Source organism: Pseudophryne corroboree, chromosome 2, assembly GCF_028390025.1.
Source record: "Pseudophryne corroboree isolate aPseCor3 chromosome 2, aPseCor3.hap2, whole genome shotgun sequence".
NCBI classification, from domain to species: Eukaryota; Metazoa; Chordata; class Amphibia; order Anura; family Myobatrachidae; genus Pseudophryne; species Pseudophryne corroboree.
In genome coordinates, this window is record NC_086445.1 from 483,850,660 (window position 1) to 483,875,205 (window position 24,546).

The following is a 24,546-nucleotide window of genomic DNA, read 5'->3' on the forward strand; positions in this document are numbered from 1 at the left end:
GAGATTCATCAACTTATTGGGACTGAACATATTTGAGATAAAAGTCTGACTGTGGTGGAAATAGTTATCCTATGTGCAGAGGATCTTCAGTCAGTAATCCCATAGAAGGACAATTAGTGTCTTGTTGGGCTCATCCAAGCAAGCTGTTGCATTCCAAATGGAGAACACTGCTGCATATTTGTATGCAGCGGATCTGAGAAGATATGCAGATGCCGAAGTCGCTGGGATTTGTATTGAGATGCCCACAGCCAGCTTCTCAGATAAGCTGCTTGTGTACAAAGACACACCATCTGATGCACATCGCTCACACCATAGGACCTTTGAGCTCAGTATTCATTGCAGGTCAGCTGCCAGGGCCAGTGAAACTGTCAGAAGATAACCCAACATGCCCTGAAACTGTCCCGTCACACCTGCATTTTAGTAGCCACCCTTTTCCCCCATTACCACCCACAACAGTCAATCACTCTGTGTCCCAATCCACAATACGACTGCTGTTGCAAGACCATCATGGCACATACACAAGGTATATAAATCCCTAGTGAGGCCACATCTCGAATATTGTGCACAATTTTAGGCACCATACTACAAAAAGGATATCCTTGAACTAGAAAAGGTTCAAGGCGGGCGACCAAACTGATTTAAGGGGATGGAAAAGCTAGAATACGAGGACAGGCTTGCTAATCTAGGCATGTTCACATTGGAAAAGAGGAGATTAAGAGGGGACATGATCAACATTTACAAGTATACAAGGGGACAATACACAGAGCTTGCGGAGGATCTGTTTTTGGTAAGATCAACACAGAGGACACGTGGACACCCGCTTAGGTTAAAGGAGAGGAGATTTCGCACAATGAGACGAAAAAAGGTTTCTTCACAGAAAGGACAATACATGTTTGGAACTCCCTGCGTGAGAGAGTGGTAATGGCGGACTAAGTCAATACTTTTAAGAATGGGCTAGATAAATTCTCAATGGATAAGCATATACAGGTTATGGTGGGTAGATTGCGTACTATATTTAAAATAAATAAGTAAATAACGGCCATCTTTTTCATCATTTTCAACATATAAAATTAGTGCTAACAAAATAATACAGTGTAGGAGACCACCAATAGGTTGAACTCAATGGACAAATTGTCTTTTTTCAATCTCAGAAACTATGTTACTATGTACAGTAGAAAAACATTGGCAAAAATACGCAAACACCAGCATTGCGTTGACTTCTGAATCAACCCCATAATGTCAGGGTATGGGAACTTTATTTGTGAGTGTCATTAGAAGCTCATTTTTAGAATGTATTTTGTATTTTAGGTTTGGTCGACCTTTCAAATTACCATCCCACTAACTAATGGGGCTTATTTGTTTAGGTTTTTTTTACATATTCTTTGAGGTAGGATATAAGAATAATTTAGTATTTATCATTTTACCTTGGTTTGTTAATTCAGGCAGCTATTAGTGGTTTCTATTTCTGAACTGCATCATGAACTACCATGGCAGCTACAGTCACATGAAATAGTGCAGAGATCCTTTGGAATGCTCATCTGAGCTCTGTCTGGTCTGTGTAACATGAAACCATCCCCCTCTTCCCTAAAAGCTGCAAGCCTGTGTCTACTATATTTTTGCAACTGCCAGAGAGATTTTGAAAAGGAGATAATGATTTGTAAGGGGGCACCTAAGACAAATGACTATAAGATGCATGATTAAAATGTATTTCACTTGCTGGTTAAAGAAATGTATGATTGCTGCTTTTAGAGACTATAATTTTCACAGTACGTGTACAACTTTAGGGCAGGAATAGATTTATAGGAGAGAAGCAAGCAATCGGCAATGCTTTAATACAAAGGGTGTGTAAGCATTATAGTTGTGGTATTTGCACTCCAAACATCTGACATAAGCAAATATGTTAGATGGACATGCATGAACTTCTGCTAACAGATGATTTTTGTTAATACTTAGCCACAAAGTACACTCGCTCTTACTTCTTATCTGAAAATCAATCATTATAGTGTTTATTCTTTTAGTTATTGTTTGGTACAGTCTGTTATAAAGCAAAGTACATATCTTTTAATTAAATGTTACTCATTTATATGTTGTTGTTCTTCTTACTGCACAATCACCCTAAATTATGACTAATTCAGCATTAGTAGATAAAATAGCTTGATGATGTGCATTGCTGATTGTGCCTCCTTTCTGTAAATCTATTATTGTCCTAAATTATAATGAGAGAAAACCTTGCTCGGTACATATTTGCATGTCTGTTCCTGCAATGACGCCAAGTGAGAACCGCATTTTAGCTGGCACATATCTAGATGTGTCACTGATGATATTCTCACCTCTCTGCCATTTCTCTCAATACTTTTTGTATTTTTCCAGCAGCTCCATACTTCGCAAAACAATCACCCCTTTCTTTATGCAGTGACTTCAAGAGAAAGTGCACTGTCATACACTACACTATGTTTTCCTAATTTTCTGTAGTCATTGCCCAATCATGAGATTAGAGAATGTACAGGGCCGGACAAATTCTTCATCCATCTTATATGTTCTTGTTATTGCCTCAGTCAGGCATTACTGATGTTTTGAGGAAGCACACGCCGGTGTTACTGGTCACGGGTTCGGTATGCTTTACCGCCGCACGGGATGCCGAATGTCAGTATACTGACATTGGCATCCCGAGCGGCGGAATGCCGGCAGATGGGCGAGCGCAACTAAGCCCTTTGCTGGGTCACTGTGCTCGCCACAGGTTCTAGTCTCCCTCTATGGGTGTCAACACCCATAATGGGGGAATCACTTACCTCGCTGGTATGCTGGCGGCGGTATGGTGCTCCCGTCGGGATCCCGGCTTCTGTATTGTGACCGATGATCGATATGCTAACCGCATACCTTGGTACAGTCTGTATGATCATACAGTCATTGCAATAACATACTGTATCTATAATGGGTGCAGTGTGTGGTGCCCATGGACCCCTGGGTCCAAAGGAGCCCATACCGCACAACTTGCATTATTTATTTCCTGCGTGCCGCATGTGCAGACCTCCAGCTGAGCTTGGGAATATGGTGTCTGAGCAATGTTTCTCAAGACTGTGCTGTAAATATGCACATATGCAGATGACTCTGGCAGTATGCCGGTGCCATTTTTTGCAAGGGGGTGGAGAAGGTCCAAGGACGTCCGCATATATATGTCTCTTGTTTTAGTATACCCCTGAATCATCGCATGAGGAAAACAGCAACTGCCACCTCTATAAACATACTGTAGAGCGCAATTACATACGCTTTACCGGCTAACGGGATGCCGGCTGTCAAATTCTCCACAGCGGCATCCCACCCGCTGGAATGCCGGCAGCGGGGTGAGCTCTAAGAGTATCCCTCGCGGGCTCGCTGCACTTGCCACGCTGCGCTTGCCATAGGATCTATTCCCACCGTATGGGTGTCATGGACGCCCATGAGTGGGAATAGCTCTGGTGCGCCTGGGATTCTGGCTGTTGGGATTTCGACGTCGGTGTTCTGAACACTGGGATCTCGACAGCTGGCATTTTAACTGCGACCTGTAGAGTGAAGGGAGATGCCAAAATAACTGTTTCCAGAGACAGTAAAGGAGAGGGAGGAGCAGCACTTTATCTGGGATTGAATGCCATAGGAGACACTAATGTCTGTGAATACTTCTATATGACTTACAACGCAAATCACTTTAAACAATAGCAACTTTTGAATTGTGAAATCTTTACTATAAAATATTTTGCTGATAAATGTGCTCAGTATGAATTTAGTTGAATGCTTCCTAACTATTTGTATTCTGTATAATAAACACAGTATATGTAAACATATCTGTCCAATTGGCGACTTTCATTGCAATATAATCCAACATGCATCATCTGAGAGCTAAATAACACTTTACATATATTCTATTAAACTTTCCAACTTCTGTTCTACTAGAAATACCTCCAATATTTCTTGGCGGTCATCTGGTTATATGGAAATAAATCCCAATCTCTTCCTCTTAGACTTATCATAGCTCGCTTTATTGCCTGATTGGTCTTGTGCTGTCTCCTCCTATTTATAACTTTGGTTCTTTTGACTTTAATGAAGTGGCAACTGAAAAGTAAAAAGATTGTTTCCAAATATATCCCAAAACACGTCTCAGCCAAATGATTTTATTGTACATTTTGTACATATATAAATACCAATAGTAGAGACAGGCACATGCAGTCACAGAGTGAAACATTAGTGGAGTTCCTCCACCTGAGAACTGCTTTCAGCAGAAAGCTACCAGACATTTCAGATTTCATGGTTAAACTGAATGCCTTCCAGATGATTGTAAAACCGGATGGTAAATTAAGCACTGAATGTTCAAAGCATATTCTTGGCATTGTATATTCCCCTGAATATCACATTTGTAACATTCAGTTAAAACGAAGGTATTATGTTCTTTGAAACGGGAATTGTTTTTCACATTGTTTTATGGTTTCATTATTTGTATACATATAACTGGTTACAGTTTATCTGCATTATTTTTTATTACAATGGATATAAAAATGCAGCTACTTACATATTTAGGGCTAAAAATGTTCCTAATCAGTATCAGTTCCACTTGCTGATTTACAGGAAAAAGGCAAAGTCTGCAGATAGCATCTCACAAAGAATGTATTATATGGCATGTTTTTGCAGGTTCAGTATGTGAACTCTATATAATTACTTCCCTAAAGCTTTGTGCATTTATAATACTCTGTGATACACAAATTATTGTCCATTATCTTGATTGACTCATTCTTATCTATGCAGGAAAGAAAATCAGAATACATACTGTAGAAACAAACTGAATGTTTTGAAACATTAAATACAAGATATACATTTTGTAATGTCACTTAGTATAATTTACATAAACGGGTGTGATATGGGTAGGGAGGCCAATTCCGGGCCTTTTTTTTTAATCTCGGGTATCAGGATTGAAAAAATGATCAATCCCAGGATTCCCGGGATAACCGGGATTGGGTTGAAGATTTTAAAATTAAAATCTTCATTGCCCCACCCCCTTTGCGGACCCGCCCAACCCACAGAACTACACAACATCCTCTGGGAGTGCGGGCAGGTTCACTAGCTGCAGGTGGTGAAATGCGATCCGGGCAGCATGGGTGGCTGGCGTCAGACTGCACAGCGTGACCTCTGACTTCATGTCACGCTACACAATGCGCACAGCTGGGGGCAGGGGAAGCCGGGAGGAGGGAGCTGGGCAGCATCAGAGCCTCCCGAGGACGCTCAGCGCTGCGTAGCATTGAAAAAAACAAGGTGGCTTTCTAATCCTGAAATCCCCGGGATTGGAAGCTCCAATCCCGGGATTGAATCCTGGCCAATTTAGGCCTAAATTGGGCACCCTAGATATGGGTGACCGGTGTTCAGGATGCCAGCCGTCAAAAGGCTGACAGTGGCATCCCGATGGTGAGAATCCCGACAGGGGTCTGGAAAGTATATTTACCTCACCCCCTAACCCTACCTTTCCGCATCCTAAACATAATCCCCTCCTGGCAGCCTAACCGTAGCCCTCCCGTTGGTGCCATAACCTAACGCCCCCTCCCGCAGCCTAACCCTAACCCTCCCCGTTGGTGCCTAAACCTAATCCCACCCCCCGCGGCCTAACCTTAAGAGTACCGGCATACTTATGTTCGGGATGTCGGCTATTGGGATTCCAGTGTCGGCACTTCCACTGGTGTTGGGACTCCGACGCCGGCATTTTGCCCACATGCCGGTGATTTCTACTGCTGGCATCCTGAACGTATCCCCACAAACGTTATGTTTTATGTTTAACTTTTTTTTTTTATACACTTAACAGAACTAAATGACTTGTGATAAAGCAAATTGAACTGGAACAATATTAAAATGTAACTCTTTCTCACCAAGAAAATCAGTTATGTCAAAGGAGAGGGCTGATGTCAATGTTTTTGACCAGGTTTTAGATAAAAAAAACTGTCAGTACTTCCAGACAGAATATTATAGCAAGATATACACCAACATGATGTTTTCATTACATGATACTATTTTATATGAAAGGTTTAAAGAGATCATTTAAAGTGAGCCATTGCAATCAACTACTGTGTGCTGACCTCCCAGACCACTTCATATGAACAGACAATGGAACATTCATGTGCTGGGATTTCAGGTATCGGGCCAGGAGCACAGAATCACTGTTGTCTTTGTCTAACCCACAGGTTCTCAAACTCGGTCCTCAGGACCCCACACAGTGCGTGTTTTGCAGGTCTCCTCACAGAATCACAAGTGAAATAATTAGCTCCACCTGTGGACCCTTTAAAATGTGTCAGTGAGTAATTAATACACCTGTGCACTTGCTGGGTTATCTGCAAAACATGCACTGTGTGGGGTCCTGAGGACCGAGTTTGAGAACCCCTGGTCTAACCTGCTCTGAGCTCTCTGAACAGAGGGAGTAATTCCAAGTTGATCGCAGCAGGAAATTTTTTAGCAGTTGGGGAAAACCATGTGCACTGCAGGGAGTTAGATTAGGGTGGGTTATTTTGTTTCTGTGCAGGGTAAATACTGGCTGCTTTATTTTTACACTGCAATTTAGATTGCAGATTGAACTCACCACACCCAAATCTATCTCTCTCTGCACATGTTATATCTGCCCCCCCCTGCAGTGCACATGGTTTTGCCCAACTGCTAAAAAATTTCCTGCTGCGATCAACTTGGAATTACCCCCAGAACTTGATGCACCAACATGAATCTTGTGCAGGGAATCTGATTGCACCAACAGGACAGAAAACAAATTAGGTCATATGGATCTACAGGGCTTTTATAAATCTCGGTTTTTACAGGAGAGTCCTGTTTTTGTATATCAAATGTTTTAAGTACAGAATTATTTTATTCAATTTAGAAGGATTAGGGTATTATGGTTTTAAGGATTAAGTTTTATCACATAAGTGTGTGAAATTTTTTATTTGAAATCACGGGAGCCCTCTTAATCCTGAATGTGCCAGTCTTCTCCATTTATTGTCTCTTATGCTTTTTCATTATACAATCTGTGTGGAAATTCCATAGACGCTCATAAGATCACATGGCTTTGTTTAATTCAGTGGTCTTTTTTTCTATTTGCACCTTAGCAACTACAGTACATCCTTCCTTGTCTCTTTCCAATCCCTGATAAACACAGAGATAGTTCTAGACCAGTGCTTCTCAAACTCGGTCCTCAGGACTCCACACAGTTCACATTTTCCATGTCACCTAGCTGGGCACAGGTGTATGACCAACTGTCACATTTCAAAGATACACAGGTGACCCAGAAAACAAAAACTGTGTGGGGTCCTGAGCAGGGCCGAAACTAGGATTTTCGTCACCCGGGGCAAGGCAGTAATTTTGCGCTACACACACACACACACACACACACACACACACACACACACACACACACACACACACACACACACACACACACACACACCCCTCACACCCCCCCCAAAAAAATCACACAAAACAAACAAACAAACAAACAAACCCTATCAGACTAAAATAATCAGATTATCAAAAATGTTAAAAAAAGGGGATACTACTGGACAATATTCCCCTATGTGCCTCAAATGCCCTATGCGTCACATGCCCCACCAGCGTGTTCAATTACGTGGTCCTCTATGTGTCCTCATACATTCCATGATATCATAACACTTCATGACTCCACTACATTCCCCTATCCACTGCACCACATCACTATACTACATCCCCTACACGCTGAATTACATCACTACACTACATGCCCCTATGCACTGCACTACATACCCTATCTGCTACACTACATCACTACACTACATCCCCATCCCCTTATATGCTACACCACATCAGTGCGCTTCTATAGCTTGTACGGTGCACCACATGCTAGTCGCAGCATTGCATGGCAAAGAAGAGAGTTTAAGACAGTAGCCAACATGGGAGAGATCCCAGGCACTGGAGCTCACCCACACAGCGTCGGAGCCAGCTGCGGGCAGACATGTGGGTCAGATACATTGCCCTGGGAGCTGTCTGCTGGCTCACTGGAGCAGCACGTCACTGCACGTAAAAAAAACAAGACAAAAAAATCTGCTCCTCAGTAACTCCTTGGCGCCCCCTCAAATCCTGCACTCGGGGCACATGCCCCCTTAGCCCCCCCCCTAGTTACGACCCTGTCCTGAGGACCGAGTTTGAGCACCACTGTTCTAGACTAAGTTGAGCCCAAGGTGAGACTTTCCTTTGGTGCACCCCCTCACAGACACACATACACTGCCCCCATAGCCTCACACATACACGCTGCCACCCTTATCCCTCCCCACACATGCTCGCCCCATAACCTCACACACACTGCCTCCCATAGCCTCCCCACCCCCACATGCTCCCCCCATAGCCTAACATACACACACTTACTGCCAACCATAGCCCCCCCCCCCACACACTGCCCCATAGCCTCACACACACTGCCCCCAAAGCCTCAAACACACACATGCACTAACACCATAGCCCTTCCCACACCCACATGCTCCCCCTATAGCCTCACACACACACACATACTCGCTGCCAGCCATAGCCCCACATACACTCATGCTCCCCCCATAGCCACAGACACACACATACTACGCCTATAGCATCACACATGCTGCCCCTACAGCCTCACACACAAACACATTGCCCCTATACCCTCACACACACACACACACACACACACACACACACACACATGCTCAATGGTGGAACCATTGTTGCAGCAGGTGCATTGCATCGGGCCACTAAGGACAAAGAGAGACCACTGATGCCTAGAACAGCAATGAGTTATCCCCTGACCCCAACCTGCAGACCATTTTTAACAATGTCAGATTAGCAGGGTTGGCCCCACTGCCTGAGCGACTTGCCCTTACCTTAGGGGGGCAGGGCTGACCTTGGGTGTGCCGGACTGATAGATGAGTCCTGCCACCTATCAGCACTGATGATCATAGCCACATACTGCATCTAATTAACAGGCAGCTGTACATTTTTTATGATTCATTGCGGTCTGTAAATTAGCAGCTCACAACTGGTGTAACTGACACTGTCAGAGTCTGCATGACCAAGTGCCAAACTGAGGAAAGCAAGAAGGGCGGGGAACCCTGTCACTGAGAAGTGGCCACTGAGTTCCTGCCCCCACCAAGGTACATGACCCCTGTTCTCCACACCGCACAGGGCATTGTGCTTGTACTCCTTTCACCCACTGCCTCAACCTGTAATCCTCTCCCTGTCACCCACTGCTTTCTACCATCACCTTCTGCACCCCTGCCTTCCATTGTTACTCTCTGCCTCTCCCTGTCATCCACTGCCATGTGGCATATTGTGAACTTGGGTTGAGGTTGAGGAGGGAGCCCAAATTATATTTTACACCTGGGTGCACCACTCACAAGTTCCGCCACTGCGTATGTTACCCCATAGCCTCTCTCTCTCAAACACACACACACATACCTGCTCCATAGCCTCAGATAGACTGTCCCCATAGCCTCACACACACTGCCCCCATAGCCTCACACACACAAACACTGCCCCATAGCCTCACACGCACACTCTCCCCATATCCTCACACACACACACACACACACTGTCCCCAAAGTGTCACACACACAATACCGAATAGCCTCACATGCCTTAAGCCGCCTCTGTCAGCTCTGAATAGGGAAAACTTTAATTATGGACACATTGTATATATCTCAAGTGCTTGCTATTGTGCGCACCCCTGGGATTCTTTGAAGATCGAAAGTCAGATATTGTTCCAGGTCCTGGTGGAAAAACTCCCTTATAGATCTCCGAAAGCACTTGATCAGTATAGGCGTCCTCTTTCCTAGAGTCGATTCACCTAACAATTTGTGTGGTTCTCCTACAACAAAATAACATGGTAAACATGTGAAAACTGCACGTAGGCCCCTGCATGTATAGCCACATGTTGATTAGTTAGTTTAAATTATATATATATATTAGCTGTTCTACCCGTTCTTCGCATGGGAGTTTCTGATTTTCACGGTTGTAAATATAAATGAGTGTTAAAATTTTTGTAAATCTATAGAGATGTAAATTCGAGACGTCTTAATGTTAAGTAAATATTAATCCATGGATCTTGGCATTACCCCAGGAGCACCCGTAGCAGATATGGTAAAAAGTGACAGGACCATTTTTGTAGTTTATTAAATTCTACACACTGGAGGTACAATCCAAATTTTTATCCATTTGGGCGCTATCATTCACGCAACGCAAGCCAAGCATCGGTAATTACGTCATTATATCAACCCCCTTTTCATCCCCTTAGGGGAGGTTTATTAAAATTCTAATTATGTAGTTTTCATATTTCCCACCTGCAGAATACCTATGTTACATTTCACCTTCCTAACATATAGGGAAGTAAGAGAATTAGTGATGAGTCAGTGAGTGAGTGAGTGCTTTCGCATTTATATATATATATATATATGTGTGTGTGTGTGTGTGTGTGTGTGTGTGTGTGTGTGTATATATATATATATCTATATCTATACATACATACATATAAACAGTGATAGCAGTGAGAGAGGGTGGAAATAGAGGGGCAATAGAAGGCAGTTGGCTCCGGGCATCAGCCCTGAAGGGGGCACTCTAACCTCCTCCATTGCTCCAGGTTGTGCTTTATGCGCCCCAGAGCAGGAATAAGCAGGGAGGCCATGGAGCACGTGCCATGGTTCTACGTCTTCCAGGGCCCCCACCCCGAAGTCCCATCCCATCCGGATTTCCAGCAAGAAAAAACAATGTACATGAAAGCGACAGTGCACAGTATATTATATTATATATATATATATATATGTATATATATATATATTTATTCGGTTGTCGGGATTCCGACAGCCGGCAAACTGAATGCCTCCCGGTATAATAGCATACAGAAAGCAGTGCAGCACTTACATTTTAAAATGTGTGTATCTGTCTTTGTGTGTATCTGTCTATCTATGTGCTCCTTGAATGCAGTATTATTTTGATGGAAAGCGTTCTGTGAACATTTTTTTTAACTCTAATTTTATTTCTCTGACAGCAGTTCTGTGATAACAGCCATCACTAATGCTGGACTTTCTGTCATGTCTGCAGGTATACCTCGTCAGTGAAATATGACTCTGAGAAGCATTTTATCGACAACATCTACATGCCAGTGGGCCTGGGCGTCTCCTCATGCAGCCAAACTGTGATCTGCGTTCCTAACTGTACATGGCGCAACTACAGAGCTGAAGTTTACTTTGAACCCAAGAACAAGGCCCAGAGATTCACAAGCACCACCATTGTTTATCCTAAGCACACAAAAACAGTCTATACCACCACACTGGATTACAACTGCAAGAAATGTATGAGGCGTTTTCTGTCCAGTGTGGAGCTGGAGTCAGCTGAACACATGGGCAGTGAGTACTTTATGGATGAGTACTGATTGCTTGTGTCTCTACCTCTGTGCTTTAGAGGACTATAATGAATATGCAGCCTTTTGTCTCAAAATACAGTGTGTGGATTGGTAGACCCGCAAGATCTTAGGTTCAATGCAGGCAAGCCTATGATCTGCAAATTGACTGGTGATGGCACTTTCTGCCCATACAACACTGTACCCAGTCATAAAATCATTTGCTTTGGATATTTACATGACTGTGAAAGTCTATTCTCTGAACTCCAAAAGCCAACGGGTATTTTACAAGCCACTAAAATACGATTTCACACGTCATTTGCATCATACAAAGCATATTGGACGCAAAACTAAAATTAGAAAGGAAATATTGTAAAGCAAGTCCAAAATAACTTTATATTTTCATATGGACAATAATAGGGTCAGGACTTTTCCAGCTGCTGGCCCGTGTACCGGATGTAGCTTTCCATATTCTCTGTTGCCTCTATTGTATGACCAACTTGCATATATCTATCACATATATGCGGCCCTTTCATAAAAATCTGGACAGTTCATTATTAAATAATCCTGGTATATATCAAATGCCTTCATTGACACCTTTTACAGACATTTACTTCTGTGATAAGATATCTTCGTATGTTGGGTAACCATGGCTATTTTGATGCCCATCTTCTTTGTACAGAGAATAAAGCACTTAGATGGCTAGCTAAACAATTTAAAATGCAATAATCTAATATTAAATTCTCTTAATATGTGCAGTTTAGTAAAGATTGTTATATGCTGCAGCATTGTGAATGCAAAAAACTAAAATAAGAGAGTTAGCACGTGTAAAAGGAAGTACAAGGTCAGTCAAGAATCTTTTTGTGAGAAGGACAATGAAAGTGAATGAAGCCAAGAATCATTTGGCGATAAGTGGACATGTACTGCATACTGTAGTAAGAACTTACTCTGAGCTACTAATACCGGCAGTTCTGTTACCCACATGTTGTTCTCAATCAGACATAAGCATTGGGTAACCAAAGGTGGAAGCAAAGGACTTAGATCAGGCATGTCCAAACTGCGGCCCTCCAGCTGTTGAGAAACTACACATCCCAGCATGCCATGACACAGCTTTAGCATTCTCTGACAGCAAAACTGTGTCAGGGCATGCTGGGATATGTAGTTTCACAACAGCTGGAGGGCCACAGTTTGGACATGCCTGACTTAGATGAACACAGATCAGGGTTTTAGCAGGGGTTGAGTGAGAAATGTATAGCATGACTATTGTTTTGGGCGAGGGAACCAAAATACGGGTTTGTCATCAAATGCAAGAATGAGATCAATACTTTGTTTTACGGAGGAAACAGGAGATAGACATGAAATGGACCAAGGTCATAGAGATGGATGCTGAGACTATCCTATTGTAATTACAGATTTCAGCAAAAGGACTTAATGGTCCCAGTTGTATAAGATATAATGGGCCGGATGTAATGACACCCAAGATCGCTGGAGGTGCGAGATTCCGGACAATCTTGGATGTTTTTTAAAGGGGAATTTACTTACAAGGCATGGTTTTGCCTTGAAAGTTATTGCCCCTTTAAAAAAAAGTCCAAGGTTGGCTGGCATCTCGGGCGTCATTACATCCAGTCCCATATGTCAATAGTTTATAAAGTCCTCTAGTTCTCCATAGCAATGCAAAATCTTCAGTGCTCCACTTAGTGTTCCTAAGGGGTATGGGAGTGTGGTGCAAATATGCACTGATATTGATGATGGCTACATCCACAAGCCAAGGGATATGGGTGGTGCTGCTGCGTAGATGCGTGCAAATCTGTATACATGTGAAGACCCGCATATATTCCCATGTACACAATGCGACTGTACTTATATGCAACTGAGTTAGCCGCCTTATGTACCGCAACATTACTTTGACCACACATAGGAGATATGCTTCAGCAATATAGGGGTAACTAAAATGTTCAATCCTCAAAATAGTTGTTTTCATCTCTGAAAACAGCATGACTTGTTAATGTTATTCAGTGTAACGGATCTAGTTTTCCAAGATGTGTAGCAAAAAGAGTGCACAAAAGCCAACACGGTATGACATAAGTACTATAGCAGGCGCAGTCTTAATATCCTGATGCTGCTATAGGTTAGACACAGCCAGCAAAATATAAAAACCAATAACATGAACAAATACCACTGTGATTGTCATTCTAATAAATATTATAATGCAAATATGAGCATCAAAGGCATTTAAATTTAACCACACATCATACAGATCCCACTTCATTAAACAATAGTACACCCTCAAATACACACAGAGCAGCCTTGGGGGAAAAACACATGGGAGTGTCACCATACTTACCGGTATATAATAAGCAGAAATAGTAAAAAAATAATATGGCATTCCTTTCCACTAGCGCTCCTAAATGTTGTGAGCCAAACACTCTCCAGTTCTGATAGCCCAGTCAAATACTGTAGATCAAAGTTCCTTTTCTCCATGTCAGAAGCCAATTTCCATTTAAAAACGTCCTCTTTTCTATTTTCTTACTTGATTCTCATATAAATTGATTATCCCATATGGCATGAGAAGAAGGAAAGAGAAAAGGAAATAATATGGTGTAGTATGATCAAAATGTCTTTAGTAACTCATGTGAACATGCACTGGATCATACGAGCCTGTATCGAAAGGGACTTGCACCATTCAATGGGGGCCATTCCGAGTTGTTCGCTCGCTAGCTGCTTTTAGCAGCATTGCACACGCTAAGCCGCCGCCCTCTGGGAGTGTATCTTAGCTTAGCAGAAGTGCGAACGAAAGATTAGCAAAATTGCGAATAGAAATTTCTTAGCAGTTTCTGAGTAGCTCCAGACTTACTCAGCCAGTGCGACCAGCTCAGTCCTTTTCGTTCCTGGTTTGACGTCACAAACACACCCAGCGTTTGCCCAACCACTCCCCCGTTTCTCCAGCCACTCCCACGTTTTGCAACTCGAACGCCTGCGTTTTTCCACACACTCCCATAAAACGGGCAGTTTCCGCCCAGATACACCCACTTCCTGTCAATCACACTCCGATCAGCACAGCGATGAAAAAGCTTTGTTATGCCGTGAGTAAAATACCTAACTTTTGTGTAAAATAACTAAGCGCATGCGCTCTGCGAACCTTGCGCATGCGCAGTAAGCGACTAATCGCAGTATAGCGAAAATCGGCAACGAGCGAACAACTCGGAATGACCCCCAATATCTCTTATGGTAACACACAAGAAAGAAATGTGTGCAGGCATATCTCAGATTTCTTTTCCTCTGTTCAACCTCCTCCAATGATCTTTTACATCTCACAAAGGAAATAATTCCCATATGAAAAAAAGATTAAAAGACACCTGATAATGCAAACAATCTCTTTTATTTTTCACAAAAGACAAGCATTCGCATTTGAACAGTTAAAAAATATATAGCCACCTTGGCCTCCTATTGAAAAAAATATGTTAAATACGCCTAGAAAGTAAGACATTTGCCCTCAGGATGGAATATGCACCTAGGTGCACAAGACAGGATCAAACCCTCAGATGATTACTGGTGGGGTTCACATGTATAGACACTCCCACCAACTGGTTTTGACAATCAGTCTTTTTGAAGGCGTATAGGGGAGTGTCTGTTACCATTTGCAGTATAATTTTGTAAAAAATGTAAAGCGCTCATTCAGCACGTTTAGAAAGAAGTTGCTTACGTAGTGCAGATAGCAAATGATGGGGCTTATGTAGAGTTCCACGTATGTCCATTTGCAGAGAGTATCCTGCATGTTTTCACACTGCACATGTTCTGGAATGAGCGCCACCAAGTATAGAGCAACACTGTCAAACATATGATGTCATCTTAGTTACTGACTGAAGAGGCATAAGAGGGCGATCTCAAGTAGGCAAAATTCAGTGAGGGACTGCAGGCTATACAGAGTTGGACATAAAACATACACACACGTATCCCTTTTTTGTGCCTTGTATAGGATAGGTGCAATTGTGTGTTAATGAAAATGACTAGAAACAAGTCATGCGTACAAGCAGGAGCAGCTGGTTCGCAATAAAGTAATATATGTATCTTTTTGCACACACTGCTTTGGAGCAACATACACACGATTTTATCAGCCTAAAGGGGGAATTCAATTACCTGTGATCCGTTTTCACTGTAAAAACTTGTGGTAAATTCCTGTTTTACTGCAATTTTTGGGGGGTAATTCAATTATCTCCGTTTTTTTCCCACACCCATTTTCCCGCAAAAACACATAGGATCCGGGATAAATAGATCCAGGTGTGTTTGCGATCGCGAAAACATAGCACTTAGGGGTTTTGTTTCTCCTGCCTATCAGGGATAATTGAATTACCCCCTGGTGATCCATTAGTCGTGGTAATTTACCATGTCTTATTGAATTACCACTAAGTGTGCTAAAAACACTGATTTATGCACAGTCATTGGTATATTTCAAATATTGATAATTTGCAGCCGACTATGTGGTACACAGTGTTAGAACCTTCAGCAAAAAGTCCATTATATAACATCCGATACATTGGGCCTAATTTATGTTTGTACATAATGTGCGATGGTCAAGCAATGGAGCAATTATTGGCAAACTGCGCATTGGCTGCGATCACAATACACATGCGTAAGACTGTCCCTGCGATCTCGCTCGCTCTGGGAACTTTGTCACAGATTCATTGACAGGAAGTGGCCGTCTGGATGGAGTTGTTAACGGTAAGTTTAAAGGAAGTGGTTGGGAAACGCAGGCGTGTCATGGACGTTTTCAGGGAGTGTATTTTTTGATGGCTGTTTGATCTAGTTGCTACTGCTGTGGCCAGTCTGCATAGCCATAGACCAACGCATAGCTTTGATGTTCTCCGTAATTACGCATAGTCCACGAATGTGTACACAATTGTGACTGACCTTGCGATGAGTCTGGTGGGTGTCTCTTTCATTCCTGGGCGGCAGCTAACTTGCTAACAATAGCAGCTCCGCAGCCTAGAGAATTGCAATTGCATGCAAACATGAATTAGGCCCATTGTACAAAGGATTTCATAAAAGAAGATGTAGCTAATTTATTTCAATGAGGAGTCCAGTATGTAGGAGAAAGATAGCACATAGTATCAGTATTCCAGAATTGTTGGTCTGTCACGTTTTTAGTCTAGCTCTTTTGTTCATAATCCTGTCGCCATGGAAATTTGCTACGGTACCATTAAGCAGATAAGGGGCTGATTCAGAGGTGGACAGAGATGCGGCTGCATCCATTGGCAGTCGCCCATCTACTTTATGTAAATGCTGCTATAAAGACCTTCCCTTGTGTAAATTTTGGTGACCGAATGTGCTATGACTGAGATGGCCACTGTCAGCGTCCACAGGAACCAAAATACCAAATGGTGTATCTTCAAAGTTGCGCCAGCCTTACGGCAGTTGCAATTTCTCAGTCCAAGCATAGCCTCCTATATAAGCAGTTGAGCGTCTGTGTGCACAAACACTATCACAGACAGAACCGCGACACTCCCATACCGTGCCCATGAGACGGACCATTTTCCAGTAACTATCCAGAAACCCACAGGACTTTTCAAAGAAGTTTCTGATACCGTGAGTCTCGATCCCAACAGTGCTTTTGAAGTACTGGCCGCAAACTGTCACATGACCTAACCTGTGAGCAGAGTTAGAGCACTGACTGTGGGTTCCTACTTTGCATTCCTATGACCCACGGCCAAGACGGCATTTTTTGGGGGAACTAAGTCTCCAGCACGATTGTTAACAAATAGACATTCCTTTAGTCCTTTCTGAAAGTACAGGACCATGTTTTATTTCGTTTGTACATTTGTAAAAATGTGTAACAAAGCATAATGCCATTTGTGTCTCAGTAGTAGGCAACTAAATGAGAAATCCAGAATTATATTTTAAACAGATTTTTACATATTCTCTGTCTTTTCTTCCCTTTTCATTTCCCACTGAGCACATTGTGTCTGATACAGTATTTACTCAAGAAGACCCAGAGGAGAAATGAACAGTGTGATACTATAGAAGCTGCCTAACTGTTTTTGCAGCAGGTACGTTAGGGTTTACTGAGACATTATTTTGAGCCACAGGAAAGACAACATCGTTAGATGTAATATCTAGCTGTCTGTTTTCAACAAACAGAGCTATTTATATGTTAGTCATGTTAGACTTATTGTGTAGTGTTTTGAAAACATTACTACCGTGTGGGCAATTTGATATTCTAATAATCCACCTAAAGCTGTATCCGTGATGTCCAGCATCCTGGGAAAGTTTTTGGACACACATGTTAGGACAGGATGTAATAAAAACTATACCCTGGTAAAGAGCCTTGTGTTCTTCTATATTTAAATTCAAGAACAATAAGTTAGCACTGCAGTCCAAACGTTGTTACAAATGTATTATGCACCTCTGTGTGCCACAAAAATTGTGTCAAACGAAGAGAGGTGGAGATTGGCATGTGCAGCACTCCATTCAGTTCTAGAAAGGAATACCACCGCATGAAAAGTGGGCTAAAAGACATATATATTATTTATGTGTTTTTCATGCATTTTTCAAGTACTGTGCAGAGGGGTGGTATTCAGTATACCGGTTGTTGGGATTCCGGCGCACAGTATACCGGTGCCGGAATCCCGACACTCGGCATACTGACACCTTCTCTCCCTCTTGGGGGTCCACGCTCCCCCTGGAGGGAGAATAGATAGCGTGGCGCACGTTGCGCACCACCATGCCCGCAGCGTGGTGAGCACAGCGAGCCCGCAAGGGGCTCATTTGCACTCGCCCAGCTGTCGGTATGCCGGCGGTTGGGATTCCGGTGCCGGTATGCTGGCCGCTGAGAGCCCGGCCGCCGGCATACCATACTACACCCTATGAAAGTGCTGCACAACTTCAAAGTCAATCAGACTTGTGTACTGGGTTGAAGATGAAGAATATTCTTCACGAATCTGTTGGGGAGAGTCGCTTCTCTGACAGTGAGGTATGTTACTGCTTGATTATGTAGAATTGTGTAATTAGCGCCACAGGATTAGTATTATGCCCCAGGTTTAACCTGGTGGAGCAATATCATTTCATTATAACCAGCTATAATTAGTTTGTACAATAAGCAAAAACATATACATACATTTTTTTTTTTTTTAGAATTCTACGTATGTATAATCCAAATATTTATTACGGTAAGGATTAAGTTCCACTATTAAAATTGTACACACCATACAGCATTTATAGTTTAATATTTTCACAGACCCTTACAAGCACTGCAAGTCATCAGGTGTAATCAGCATCCATCAATGTGAGCCCCACAGATCTTATATTGGAGCTGCATCTTTAAAAACTATGAGGCTGTACAAACAAAGCTTTACTACTTCACTGCTACGGATGAGTGGAAATCATTCTAAATAACGTAAGTGTTATAATCGGGGGAGATCTACAAAAAATGCCTCCTTTATACTGTAGTTGCTTTTGCCACTTTCCTTCAGTGTGCCATGGCGGAAAGGACATCATTAAGCCACTTCCAGGCAGAACACTGTATATATTTTTGGAAACAATAAATTATTTTTAAGGAACCGCTCCAGCTACCAAAAAGTCTGAAAAAACGAAAAGATGCAAAATGAATTAATTAAATCGATAGCGCTGGAGATGGTCTGATTGCCCACCACATGAGTAATTATATTTACATCAATTTGTTTGAAAAAATGTAAAATATATATATATATATATATATATATATATAAATTGATAACAAGATCACTATATTTAGTAACTGAGTAAGCCTACCATCAACTCTAATTTGAATAGATGTTAATAAACACCCAATTTAATAATTATATTTGTCCAGTATCCTATTACAGGAGATAACATATTGGGTGCGAAAAACGTCTGTTCTGCATTTTTTCCCGATGTTTCATCAATGAGTTTTTTTTTGTTTTTTGTTTTTTTTACAGGCTACCCATTTAGGATCGCCCATTAAAAAATACAGCTTTCCTCCCGAAAACACACAGGTTCAGTGAAACCTATGTGTTTTCGTGAAAAACAGCCATTTTCGTTCGAAAACAGGACTGTTTCCTGGGATTTGGTTTTGCTTGCCCGAGGCAGGTGAAACAAAATCCCTGATAACCACGATGACCTGCAGTGTCCCATGTCCACCACAGCAGCAGCAGGCTGGATCTGTAGTCAGGGCGCTGCAGCCTGGGAGCTGGCACTCGAGCACTGGGACCCTTGGCGGGGAATTTGGGGTAGCGTCATGATCTGCATCCCCCCTCTTCCCGCACTCCCAGTAGTGGTCACATAACAGGGGAGCGGTCATGTGGCCGGGGAGCCGGAGGTGCAGCGCTGCATCGGGAGCTGTCAGGAGCCGATGCCCGATGCAGTACAGAAAAACACTGATAAGCTGCAGCTAATGCTGGCTTATCGGGGCTAATAGGATAGCAGTTAATTGGATATCCCCCAATCACTCTTAAAGAGAGAATCAATTAGCTGCAGGTTGCGTTGCACGGTCTGTTTTCAGAGTTTCCAGAATTATTCAATTACAGGGTGCTAGCAGAAATAAGTATTAACTGCTCCCTCAGGACTGCTTGTGGATTGATCACACGTCTGTAAGTGAATAACTTCAGCCGTTTCACCCAGGATTTTGACCTCAGATCATCTATACGATTCCATTGTTAATAGGGGACATGAGTAAGAGATAAGAGAGATGAGTTGCATAGGTTAGTAATAGCTTATTAATTAGTAACTTCTGCAAGTTGTCTTGTGTCTTTTTCTTATTGCTTATCTGTTTGTTACTGTGACACCCCTGACATTCTAAGAGATGTCTTAGTGTGGAGCAGTGCTTCTACCCGAGTCTTCTGTAACTTCTGGGAGGTGCCTAAAATTAAGATTCCCACCAGGAAAGGACTTGGGAGACCCCTTGTACCTAGCCCAAGACACCTCTAGAACAGCATAAATATATGCTTACATAAAAACTACCTCTGTACATTTATTGGCAGGGAGGTAGGGAGACACCAACGGGAATGTAGGCTTGTAGGTGGTATAACCAAAGTGATAGCAACTATGCATACAATGTATATTGTAAGTGACAACAAATGGCAAAAAAGACTTTATCTTCCACTGCATACAAGAATATTAATCTCTAGTGTATTTGCTTACTAAATTTGAACCACACTACTGAGACTTTATCGTTGCAGAACAGCTAGGATTATACAACTGAATGTGGGGGTCGTTCCGAGTTGATCGCTCGCTAGCAACTTTTTGCAGTGCTGTGATCAGATAGTCGCTGCCTTTGGAGGAGTGTATTTTCGCTTTGCAAGTGTGCGAACGCCTTTGCAGCCGAGCGGTACAGTTTGTGCAGTTTCTGAATAGCTCTGGACTTACTCAGTCGCTGCGATCACTCCAGTCTTTTTGGTCCCGGAATTGACGTCAGACACCCGCCCTGCAAACGCTTGGACACGCCTGCGTTTTCCCAAACACTCCCAGAAAACGGTCAGTTGACACTCATAAACGCCCTCTTTCTGTCAATCACCTTGCGATCGGCTGTGCGAATGGATTCTTTGTTAAATCCATCGCCCAGCACCGATCCTCTTCGTACCCATATGACGCGCCTGCGCATTGCGGTGCATACGCATGCGCAGTTTTGAAGAGTTTTAACCTGATCGCAGCGCTGCAAAAAGTTGCTAGCGAGCGATCAACTCTGAATGACCCCCCGTGTACATTGGAAGAGTTCTACATAATTAAGAATGTACACAGTACAGTTATGCTTTAATAGTTAGTCACTGATACTGGTGTGCGTTTGTGCACTTGATTCAATATGGGGTGCATAGGCATGTATATACACAGTTGAAATTTATTTTATTTTAATCTTTATTGTTAAGTGTTATCCACTTCTGCCACTTTGTTGTTAGTCCACATGGGGTCAGCTCACATGCAGTCACCAAGATCAGGACTAGCTTAATAAGCACACTGCACCAAAAAATAAATCACAAGGCTAAGGCCTCCTCAGCTGGAGTACAGGTAAAACTCTTCAAACATCTAGGATACTCCTGTGCCTTTCTCCTGTCTCCTCTCTGTGCTACTCATTACAGGCTCTTTACTGAACACTCTGCTCTCACAACAGTGAAAACAATCTCCTAAGTTACACATTCTCTCTCACATCTCTGACTGCCTCCCCTATGCTCGCATTCCCACTAGCATCTCTTTGCTTCCTGCTCCCTCATTGCATCCCACTTCCTGAGTCCTGACCATTGCTGTGGGGTCGTATTGGAAGGTGTAATGTAGCCTCAGCAACACGATCGATTGGAAGGCGGAAGCCTTTTAAGCTCATTATGGACATTTGTATGCCACTTATTTTTAAGTAAGATTCCTGTACACCTTTTTGGTAGTATTGTCCTCTGTCCTGACTAGAGCCAGCTCCACGCATGATGTTGCCACCGCTATGCCTTACATTAGGTATGTACTGTAGTTCTTTGGGTAATGAGTGGTGTTGTCTTTGAGCCAAACATATCTTTCTGACAAAAGCATCAAATGTTCAATCTTCGTCACATTAGATCGGAAGAAATATTCTTGCATGTTTTTGTGGTGATTGAATGAATTTAAATACAAAATGCAGATGAGATAAAAAGGAGATTTATGGTAGACTTACCATAGTTAAATCTCTTTCTGCGAGGTACACTGGTTTCCACAGGGAATAACATCGGGGTGTAGAGTTGTATCTTGATCCGAGGCACTAACAGGCTAAAGCTTTGACTGTTCCCAGGATGCACTGCACCGCCCCTTTTATAGCCCCGCCTCCAGGCACTGGAGCTCAGTTTTGTAAACCAGTCCAATGCAGTAGCAGGTAAGACAGACGGTAAATGTTAGTGACCACGTTCTCACGACAGGAGAAAAGACTAGCGGCTAATGCCATACAAACCCAAGAAGCTAAGTGCGTCAGGGTGGGCGCCCTGTGGAAACTAGTGTACCTCGCAGAAAGAGATTTAACTGTGGTAAGTCTACCATAAATCTCCTTTTCTGCAGCAGGGTACACTGGTATTCCACATCGAGGATGTCCTAAAGCAGTTCCTCATGGGAGGGGACGCACTGTAGCGGATACAAGAACCCGGCGTCCAAAGGAAGCATCCTGGGAGGCGGAAGTATCAAAGGCATAGAACCTGATGAATGTGTTCACTGAGGACCACGTAGCCACCTTGCACAATTGTTCAGCGGACGCGCCACGCCGAGCTGCCCAAGAAGGTCCAACAGACGAGTAGAATGGGCCTTGATAGCAGCAGGAGCTGGTAAACCAGTCTGCGCATAAGCTTGTGCAATCACCATTGTAATCCATCTGGCCAAGGTTTGCTTATTTGCATGCCAGCCACGTTTGTGAAAACCAAAAAGTACAAAAAGGGTATCTGATCTCCTGATGGAGGCAGTCCACTCTACGTAAATACGGACAGCCCGTACCAGATCCAAAGACCGGTCTTTGGAGGACAAATCAGAAGAGATGAAGGCTGGAACCACAATCTCCTGGTTAAGGTAAAAAGACGATACACCTTAGGCAAATAACCTGGGCGAGTTCTAAGAACAGCCCGGTCACGGTGAAAAATCAGAAAGGGTGGACGACAGAACAAAGCCCCTAAGTTCGACACCCTCCTAGCAGAGGCAATAGCCAACAGAAACATGACCTTAAGCGTAAGGATTTTAAGGTCCACAGACTCAAGAGGTTCAAATGGAGACTCTTGTAGAGCATTCAGAACAACAGACAGAACCCACGGAGCCACAGGAGGGACATAGGGAGGCTGAATCTGTAGAACACCCTGAGTGAAAGTGTGACCGTCAGGAAGAGATGCAATTTTTCTCTGAAACCACACCGACAAGGCAGCTATATGGACCTTGAGGGAGGCCATATGAAGGCCCAAGTCTAGGCCCTATTGTAGAAAAGCCAAAAGTCTGGAAGTTTTGAAAGTATATGGATCATAATTCTTAGCCGCACACCAGGTGAAGTAAGAATTTCAGACCCTGTAATAAATCTGAGCCGAAGCTGGTTTACGGGCTTTCAACATAGTTTGAATAACCGCCTCAGAGAACCCTTTTACTTTCAGGAGAGATGCTTCATGAGCTACGCTGTCGAAGCCAGTCTGGGCTGGTCCGGGTAGACACAAGGGCCCTGAACGAGAAGGTCTAGACATTGAGGAAGTAGAAGCGGACGCTCTATCGAGAGACCCTGCAGGTCTGAGAACCAATGCCGTCTGGGCCATGCTGGAGCGACTAGAAGTAGTATTCCTTCTTCTTGCTTGAACTTCCATAGTGACACTGGAGGGAACACGTACGGCAGCCGAAAGTTCCATGGTATTGCCAGTGCATCCACGAACGCTGCTTGAGGATCCCTTGTCCTTGCTCCGAGACCGGAACCTTGTGATTGTGTTGAGATGCCATCAGGTCTACATCTGGTAGGCCCCACTTGTCCTCTAGGAGTTGAAAGACTTCTGGATGAGGACTCCACCCTCCGGCGTGCACGTCCTGACGACTGAGGAAGTCCGCTTCCCAGTTGAGGACTCCCGGAATGAACACTGCCAATAAGGCTGGTAGATGTTGTTCCGCCCATTGGAGGATTTTTTTACACTTCCATCATTGCCATGTGGCTTCGAGTGCTGCCTTGATGATTTATGTACACCACTGTGGTGGCGTCTGATTGTACTTGAACAGGCCTGTTCTGTACCAAATGCAGGGCCAGTGTCAATGCATTGAACACTGCCCGCAATTCCAGAATGTTTATTGGGAGGAGAGATTCCTCCTTGGTCCACCGACCCTGGAGAAAGTGTTGTTCTAGCACCGCACCCCAACCCCGCAGACTGGCGTCCGTAGTCAGTAGGACCCAGTTGGGGATCCAGAAGGGACGGCCCCTGCTCCACTGTTGGTCCTGTAGCCACCAGCTCAGTGACAGATGAACCTCCGGAGTAAAGGAGATAATTTGAGACGTGATCCAATGAGGCAGGCCGTCCCACTTGGAAAGGATTAACCTCTGCAGAGGGCGGGAATGAAATTGAGCGTTCTCCATCATGTCGAAAGCCGACACCATGAGGCCTAGTACTTGCATCGCCGAGTGTATCAACACTCTTGGGCGAGAAAGTATCTGATCCTGTCCTGAAGTTTCAGGAATTTTCTCAGTAGAAAAGAACAGTCTTTGGCTCTGTGTGTCCAGC

The 24,546-nt window shown here is 43.4% G+C and overlaps 1 protein-coding gene across 1 annotated transcript in view; it reads left to right on the plus strand.

The window, feature by feature from the left end:
* The window catches only part of RFLNB (refilin B), a 51,712-nt gene extending 39,570 nt beyond the window's left edge, over positions 1-12,142 (plus strand). Inside the window, exon 3 of the mRNA XM_063953875.1 lies at positions 11,089-12,142. Within this exon, the coding sequence (XP_063809945.1) occupies positions 11,089-11,419 (331 nt within the window). The 3' untranslated portion in view covers positions 11,420-12,142. The remainder of the gene's footprint in view (positions 1-11,088) is intronic.
* Positions 12,143-24,546: the final 12,404 nt, after the last annotated feature.